Source organism: Rhinolophus hipposideros, assembly GCF_964194185.1.
Source record: "Rhinolophus hipposideros genome assembly, chromosome: 8".
NCBI classification, from domain to species: domain Eukaryota; kingdom Metazoa; phylum Chordata; class Mammalia; order Chiroptera; family Rhinolophidae; genus Rhinolophus; species Rhinolophus hipposideros.
In genome coordinates, this window is record NC_138054.1 from 71,282,796 (window position 1) to 71,291,942 (window position 9,147).

At 49.7% G+C, this 9,147-nt stretch overlaps 1 protein-coding gene across 3 annotated transcripts in view; it reads left to right on the plus strand.

The window, feature by feature from the left end:
* Positions 1-5,581, plus strand: part of KIAA0319L (KIAA0319 like) — an 86,927-nt gene extending 81,346 nt beyond the window's left edge. For all 3 annotated transcript variants that reach the window (XM_081057545.1, XM_081057544.1, XM_081057546.1), the window contains exon 21: positions 4,298-5,581. In XM_081057545.1, coding sequence (XP_080913671.1) covers positions 4,298-4,485 — 188 coding nt within the window. In that variant the 3' untranslated portion in view covers positions 4,486-5,581. The remainder of the gene's footprint in view (positions 1-4,297) is intronic.
* The last annotated feature ends 3,566 nt before the right edge of the window (positions 5,582-9,147 follow it).

Genomic DNA, 9,147 nt, shown 5'->3' on the forward strand with positions numbered 1-9,147 from the left:
CCGGTCAGTGAAATCCTTGAGAGCAGGGACTGTATCTTATTCATCTGTGAATATGGGTGGAGACCACTGTATACCAGGCCCTATGCCAGACACCACTTAAATTATGGTCAGCCAGACAGACTCTGCTCTTATGTGGCTTATATCAGACAGACATTAAATGTACACATACACAACAATGTGATAATGAAAAAGGTCTTTATAAAGAATAATCCTCAAGCTGAGACCTGAGGGACGAGTAGGAGTTGGCCAAGTGAAGACTTTGGGAAATAGCATTCCAGGCAGAGGAGCAAGTCGGTGAAGGCCCAGCTGCTGGAAGGAACAGAGGACATTTGAGGAAGTAGAGGGTGACACGACATACTGGACATGGTGAGCACGGGGCAAGTGGCATGCGGCTGGATAGAGAGCCGGACCTTGTTGTGGGTTCCTTCTAAGAGCAGCGGGGAACTACAGATAGTTTTTAAGGGGGTGAATGGTGCAATTTTATTTACATTTTAAAGAGACAACTATGGCTGCTGTGTGAAGGAATTTGGGAGGGTCGAGAGTGGTGAGCAGACATTCTATAGAATGTCTTTATGGTAGAGATGATGGGATAAAGAGAGGCAGGTGAGTCCAAATACACTTTGGGAGAAGATGCATGGTATGTTGGCTGAGGAGTGTGACAGAAAAGGACAAGTAAAGGCTGGTCCCCAACCTCCTTCTTTGAGTATGTGTGGGCTGGCTGATGTTCCCCCTTGAAATGAGAAAGACTGGAAAAGAAATGTTGAAGATCGAGTGTTTGGTTTAGGGCAATTATGAATGGGGTTGAGGAAATGAGGCTGGAAGATGGACAGGACCAAATTGTGGCAAGATCTGAACATCAGCCTAAGAAGTTAAGCACTTATTTTGATAGTAATGAGAAATGACATCTTGAAAGTGCTGGCTTAGGAAAATTAGTCTAATGACAACATTTAATTGATTGAAAGGAAGAAATTACAGGTGAAGGCGAGCAAGATTTCTGTGTTGGTCCAAGGAGGAGGTGATGATGGCTCAGACAGCATTGTGTCCTTGGGGTGGCAAAGCGGGAGACACAGAGAACGAGAGCACTGTTGAGGGAATTAGGACATCTGGTGCAGTGACAGTGTGGGAAAGAGAAGATGAATTAAATTGGACTGGAAGTGTCAGTGTGGGGATCTTCCACATGCTGGTGAGCGCCACAGAAGTGGGTCACATGCCTTCTGGGAGAATGTTGAGGGCTGAGATAAGAGTCCAGGGCTGAGCAGCCCAAGAATGGCTGTGGAGGAGGGAAGAGGGGCATCACCAGGTAGTGGCCAGCAGCGTTTGCTTCTGCATAGGAAAAGCATGAGAACTGACGACACTGGAACAGTTTCTGGTCACCTAAAGAGCTAGAATAGCATGGTCGACAACAGCTGCTGTGAAAGTGCCAGTTATTTAGGAAGTGAGTAGATGGTGAGGAAATGGAGGCCCTAAGTATTTAACAGTCCTTGAGTTAGTTGAGCAATGAAAAGTGAAACAGGACGGGGGTTAAAGGGCACGGGCTTTCTCAGATGGGGTTCCAGCAAGTCTGCGGGCAGATCCAGAAAATACAGGTGAGGGGCCTAAGAAGGAAGGAGGGAGTGGGGCATAGGAAGAAAGGAGAGAGGGAGCCAAGTGGAATTAGGAGACCTCTTCTGAGGCAGGGAGGGAAAATCTGAGTGGTGGTACAAAGAAGTGCCGGGTTGAAAAGGCAAAGTGGGAAGGGAGCCTGATGGCAGTATGGCAGGCAGGCTTCTAGTGACAGGACAGGGTGGCAAGGGAGCCCAGGGTGGTCATCTGTAACCAAGATGAGACTCCGCAGGCCCTTCTCTTGTGGGGTGTCTCAGTGGGAGCACGGGGACAGTCCCTTGGATTTGGTATTGCACTTACTTGTTCTGGGCTCTGCGGATTAGTGGTTGCAGCCCAAAGCAGGGTCACTAGTGGGATGAGGGGAATGGGATTCGAGAACGTATTGTGTAAGAAATTCAGCTTGAAGAGTAAATTTAGTGGGGCATGACGTACGTGAAAGTGTTTGCTGGGAGCCAGGTTAAGCTTGGATGAGGAGTGACTGTGGAAATACGTGTAGAGCAGTCCCACCTGAGCGAGCCGCTGGGCAGGATGTGGGGGAGCCCGCCTCAGGAGAGGTGGTTTACATTCAGCAGCTGTTGTTTTTGGTTTGGTTTTGCTATTCTGTCGATTTAAAAAATTTTTCTATTGAAGTATATTAGATTGAACCATATCGAATTACTGGTGTCTGACCTATAAAAATGGCATTTTTTTGTGGTTCAACCTAATACGTACAGAAAATTATTAACACAGCTTACTGTATTTTCACAAGGGAATATGCCCGTGGAATCAGCCCCCTTGTGCTTCTTTCCAGTCACTGCCTCCCCCCGCCATTTATTTCATGTATCTTGGAGTAGTTTATATAAAGGGAATCATTGGGTTTGGCTCCTTTCACTCAACATTCCATTTATGACATTCACCCGTGTTATTAGGCATAGCAATAGTTCGTTCACTCTCATTGCTGTGTAATTTCCATTGTGTGAATGTTTTTATTTGTCTGGTACAATATTGATGGGCGGCTGCTTTTTCTCCATTTTTGGCTGTGATGAGGAGTGCAGCTGTTCAGTGTCTCTCTTCCATGTCCTTTAGTGGACAGACGTGTGGATTTGTTAGGTGTTGGCCTAGCAAAGGAATTGCTGAGTCATACATGTGCCTGTTGAGCTGCCACTGACGTTACCAGTTTCCCAACTTGTGTTGCTTAGTGGGTGAAATCCACCCAGTTCTTCAACCAGAGTGGGAGCCTGTGGCAGGAGGGCCCAGGGTGAGTGCTGTGTGCTGTGGAGCCAGGAGCACATGTCTCCCCTTCAGGCTCCTGTCCACTGCAGCTGTGGCCTGGAAGGGCTGTGGGGAAGAAGGGAAGCATCAGTGGGTACTAGGAGGAGACAGCCCCCACAGGGCACAGACAGGCAGGGCCTGAGTTTTTCATCTACAGCGGCAAAGCAGGGGTTTTGAGGGCCTTGAGCCTCCACTGGGCCTGGTTCTTATGTTGGCCACTGTCCCCCGCCACCGGAGAAGCCCAGGATACTGACGTTCTCTGACCCTGCTGCTCTGGCCGCTGAGGATCAGTGGGGGACGTGACTGTCTGCAGTCATGTCCCAGAACTGTACCCCTGACATGGTCAAGGTCTGTGCTGGGGGGTGGTCCCGAGTGACAGATGCAGTCAGAGCCTGGGTGCCCTTGAGCATCCCAGCCTTCAGTCCCGTCTGGCCAGGAAAGGGCAGAATGGCTGACAGTCTTCTCAGGCACTCTCAGTGTTTCCTGGGGATCTGTGTGGGCTCACAGGAGGGAGAGTCATTGCTGGATGCTGAGGGTTCAAACACACCTCACCTGAGTGGTCACCTTTTTAAGAAAGGAGGTGGGATAGCTCCTGGGGATGGGCAGTGCCAGGGCCCAGGTTCTCCCTGTTGGCAATTCCCATTTCTAGTCCTGCTGTCTCAGCCTACCTTTGCTTTCTCTGGAGTAGTATTTGCACCAGCCAGAGGGCAGCCATCTTGCTGTTAGGTGGGATCTTCCCTAAAGCCCTCACCAGACCACATGGTATGGCGTGGCCTCTGCGCATCTGGAGGCGTAAGTAGTGAAGGTGACTTCTGTGGCTTGCAGAATCTTAGACATGGTTTCTGACCTCAGTTGCTTCTTAGGGGTCCTTGTTTGTGTGTTTTGATGAGCTGACGGCTTGGGACCGTCTCTGAGAGCCCCTCGTCCAGTCAGACTCCCCCCTGCAGGAGAGACCTCCCAAGCCGTGTGCCTGCCCTCCCACCCCGGTCCCCCTCAGTGAAGCCAGAGCACGCTTCTCTGTAGAGTGAAGTCGCGTCCTCACTCAATGTCGGGAACTCTGGTGAGCACTTCACATCCATGCTGAGGCGGGACACGGTGAAAGCTCCTCTAGAGCCTGAGTTCTTGTTTGTTGTGCTTTCCTGCCTCTCGTAGAACTCTTGTTCATAAAGGGAGATGATGAAACATTGTCCATTTAAAAGAGAATGTCATTGGGTGGCATTAACCAAAGCTACTGGAGATAAACAGTCAGCACCGAACTGTTGGGCTCGTTTACTGACTTCGCGGTTCCATCTAGCCAGGACGCCTCCTTGCTAGAGGCAAGGAGGGGACAACGACTTCTTGTCCTTGTGCTCCTCTTCAGGCTGGGCGGAGGGCACCGGGTGTGGAGCAAGCATGCGGAGGCTATGCTCCTGACGCTGGGTTCCTTGTCTTGTCTCCTTTGCAGGCATCAAACAGAAAGGCCCAATGCTGAGCAGCAGCCTGATGCACTCCGAGTCGGAGCTGGACAGCGATGATGCCATCTTCACTTGGCCAGACCGAGAGAAGGGCAAACTCCTGCATGGTCAGAATGGCTCTGTGCCCAATGGGCAGACCCCGTTGAAGGCCAGGAGCTCACGGGAGGAGCTCTTATAGCCACCTGATCTGTGTCCTCAGGGTAGGGGTGGCAGGGCCCGGGTCCGGAGCATGCCAGGCTGGTTCTCATACCTCCCATTTCAGTGGGCAGCTGTCCTCCCATCCCAGCCTCCGCTGGTCACTCCCGCCAACACCCCCAACGAGAGCTGCTGGTACTTGAACCCAGAGAGACATTCTCGGGAACCCCTGAACAAAGCTGTGAACGAAGAGGTTTCCTCTTTAAACCTGTTTGGCAGCCCCCCACCCCCACCCCAATATCCTTACCTCAGGGCCTCCTCTTTTGCAAACACTCCCCTCCTCGGAGGGTGGACAGAGCCAGCCCCTGGCTTCCTTTCCAGCTCCCTGTCGGCAGTGTTGCTGCTCCCAGGGCACCTGCACAGCGAGGCCTGGCTGTGCCTCCCACCCCTGGCTACAGAACCAAGCACCACCAGCTTCCTGGCTCTAAGAGCCTGCCGGCATGTTCTTTGTTCTCTTCTTTGGGATGCAGTGTGTCCTCCCTAGGTCTAGAGGAAGTGGCACCCCTTTCTCACCACTGATGCCGGGCTGGTAGTGCAGAAATGGTGTCTGGCCCAAGATTTGGGGAGAACTGGCTGTTTCAGGAATGGAGAGGGTCCCTCTGGCTGCTGGGCTGTTGTGTCAGCACAGCTAGGCTAGACACAGACTGCCTCCTCCTTCTCGTCCTGACCAGTGCTGGCTACTTCAGGGCTCAGGCCACCACTCCCTGTGCCCAGAAGAGACAGCCACAAACGGACTGGAATGTGATGGCATGAGAGCACATGTGTGCGACTACCCCACTGCGGTTTCCTCTGTGTCTACGTGTCTTCTGTGTCCCTTGCATGTGTGTATGTGTGCTGGAGTGTGTGTGTGGGGATCACCTCCTCACAGGGCTCTCGGCTACTCACAAGGCAACCTCGATCTGGAAAGACTTTCAGCTCCTTGGAACAGACTTCCTGAATCCCTCCAGCCCTCTCACCAGTTCCTCAGCCACAGGTGTTGAGGCGTGGGAGCTTTGGGGAGTAACTTTTTAAAAAGAAACTTACAGTTTATACTACTGTCTGCTGTGAGATGATTAAACATGCTATTTAATTGTACACGAGCCTGCTGCGTGTGCTTCGTGCTCCATCGCTGACCTGTATCACGGGTCCAGCCACCTGTGCGCCCAGGATGTGATGGCCTCCAGTCTAGAAGTCCTGGGCTGTGGCCAGTGGGGCTGGCTGCTGCTGGAGGAGTGTGTCACTTCTGGCCTCTGCCAGCCAGCTGTTCCCCTGGCCTTTCAGGGAGGGGAGTTTGCTGTCCTTTCTTACCTTTTGTTAACACAAAAAGGGCCCACCCCCACCCCCAGCGTCCTAATGCCCAAGGTGTGGGCCCTTTCTAGAATGGCCAGAAGAAAGGCCAATAGAGGGCATCCTTGCATTTCTGAAAACCTACTAGGTAGTGTGTGCACAGAGGAAACTCACCAAGAAGCAAAACTCAAAACCCCTAGGGCTGGAAGGCTGCAACCTTGGCTTTCCTGCTTGGGGAGAGACTGATCTTGTTCTTCCAGCGTCCCTTTCGCCCATCTGATAAGTGGAAGGAGCTGAAGGTGGTCATACAGTGAGAGCTGCTCTCTGAAAACAGGTATGGAAAGAAGGTGCGTGCAGTCAGGCCATCAGCCCCTGGAAAAGAGAGTTTGAGGAGCATGGATCAGGCCCTTGACTCTTCTGTGGAATTTGTGTTGACTGGCTTAAGGGCCCCTATATATACCAGGAACCCACACCCCAGATATTTTTATATTTTAATATTTAACTGATCTTTTATCAGTGCCTCAGGTTTGTATAGCCATGCCATGCCCTCGGCAAAGGGGAAAACCAACCTGAGCAGCTCAGCTCCAAGAGACTTGCATACCAGTTGGGCTTGGGAAGACAAAGGGATAAAGTTCTCAGACACCCAGTACCACTTAATTACCACAGGCAGAGGCGCTTGAACTCGGTTGTGGCAGAGATCAATTCTTCACCAAACCAGGGTCCATTTCCAGGACACACAGCTCACATCTCCAACCTAACACACAATGTGGGCAGAAGAGAGGTGTTCCATCTTCAGCCCTGACCTGCCAAAAATTTCTGTGTGACTCGCTCCCTTCCTCCATCTGCTGACCAGAGCAGAGGCGTGCTTAGGGGACTTTGAGGCCATGATAGAGACACAAGATGGAGGGAGCCTTGTCCCTGAAACACCAACTAGAAGAGAGCTGCCCTACCAGAATGGCTGTTGAATTGTTATGAGAGAAACTCTGTGCTAGCCAACGCAGTTTTTAAAAAAACTTACGTTAACATTATGTGCCCAGGCTCTTCTTTGGTGACAGGCATCAGTATGTTACCAGGGTTGACAATGATGCCTCTTGGCTCAGGCCTCCACAATAGTCACATGGGATGTACGCTGCCCTAAGCAGCACAGCGATGCTGACAGCCATTGCAGCCAGAGAAGAGCTTTGAAATCGTGCCTCCCTTGCCCCACCTATCCCAGTGCAGCTCGGTAGAGGTAGTAGAGATGTCCCCCAAAACAGCGAGGGCAGCGGTCATTAGTAAAAAGGAGGTAGCTCTGGAAGCTTGCAAAACCAGTTCACCACCTGCCACATTCCCCCACCACAGTGGGAGTACCCCGTAACACAGGTGAGCTGGTCACAGATGGGACACCAACCATCCCAGTGGGTATGCAGCATTTCCCTTAACGGAAGCAATGTTGCTCTGTGATCCCAGAGACGCAAATAGTGCAGATAAAAGAAAACTTTTGCTATAACACCATCTACTAAAAAACAAAAGAAAGTGTTCTACTTATCAACCTGCTGAGTTGTTGAGAGCAAAACAGTACCTAAACAGGAAAAGAGTTCACTACCTCACATGCATAGACAAACCATCAAAATACCACGAACAACCAATGTAACTTGGAAGCACAGAAAGAAAATGAAGTCTCCAGAAACCAAACTGAAAATCATGGAAGACTGATTTAAATGACAGAATTTTCAAGACTGCACTTATGAAGACACTCGGTGATATACAAGAAAACTCATAAAGGCAGTTCAATAAGCTCAGGAATACAATTAATGAACAAAAGGAGTACCGTATTTGCGGCGTATAAGACGACTGGGCATATAAGACGACCCCCTAACATTTCCACTCAAAATACAGAGTTTGTTATATACTCGCCGTATAAGACTACCCCCATTTCCGCACACCTTCCACACACCAAATAACTTTCAGTTTAAAATTTGCATCATACTTCTTTCTTTTGGCTGGTGCCATGATAGGGATGATAGGGGTTTGACTGGTCGACATTTTCTATGCTGTACTGTACAATGGTGCAGTATTGTGGTTGGCTGTTGGCTGTATACAAAGCCTGATTTGATTGGTCCCTGCTCCCTGTTTGCCCGCCCTGTCACTATAGCAGTCTGGTCCACCCTTGCATCAGCATCTCCCTGGGACCTCACTAGTGCGCAAGTGCGAGCTCTTCAACATTCTAACAGGCACCATGATAGCGCAGAATCGCGAATCTTCAATGCATATGTAAAGAAATATACGGTAACCCGAATTTACCACACTCGCAAAATCGCACACAGCCGACCATACACCCAGTATGGTATCGCGATTCGCGATTTTGCGCTATCATACTGGGTGTATGCTCGGCTGTGTGCGATTTTGCGAGTGTGGTAAAATCGCATAACAGCAAAATCGCATAACAGCCGAGCATACACCCAGCAGCGCTGCTGATGCCTGAACGGTATGTGGAATGAAGTGGGCGGGCATCGGGAGGCCACTATGGCACAGGGCAAGCACTATGGGCAGTCTATCTGAAGTGTACCTGGCGTATAAGACGACCCCCCCACTTGGAGGCATATTTTTCGGGGCCAAAAAATCGTCTTATATGCCGGCAAATACGGTACTTTACCAATGAGACTGAAACTATAAAAAAGAACCAAACATTGTGGAGCTGAAAAGGGCGTCAGGATGGCTCAGCTGGTTAGAATGCGAGCTCTGAACAACAGGGTTGCCAGTTCAATTCCCACATAGGCCAGTGAGCTGCACCCTCCACAACTAGACTGAAGAACAACGACTTGGAGCTGATGGGCCCTGGAGAAACACACTGTTCCCCAATATTCCCCAATAAAAATTTAATAAACAAATAAATTCTGGAGCTGAAGAACTCAAACAAGATGAGGAATGCATTAGAGAGTATTCAGGATAGAGCAGACCAGATGGAAGAATTAGCAAGCTCAAAGACAGAAATCTAGAAATAACCCAGGAGGAAGAAGAGAGAGAACTAAGAATTTTTTAAAAAATGAAAGATTTCTATGAGAACTATCTGACTACATTAGAAAGAGCAATATAAGGAGAATAAGTATACCAAAAGGAGAAGAGAAAGAAGGGAACAGAGAGCCCACTCAAAGAAATTGATGAAAAGTTCCCAAGCCTAAGGAAGAACTGGACTTCAGAACAGAGGAGGTGAACAAAACACCTAATTACATCAATGCAAAAAAACCCTCCAAGGCACATTTTATTCAAATTGTCAAAAGTCAATGACAAAGAATTCTCAAGGCAGCCAGCCAGGGGAAAACAAGACTAACCTACAAAGGAAAGCCCATTATATTATCATCAGATTTCACAGTAGAAACAACATAAGACAGGAAAGAGT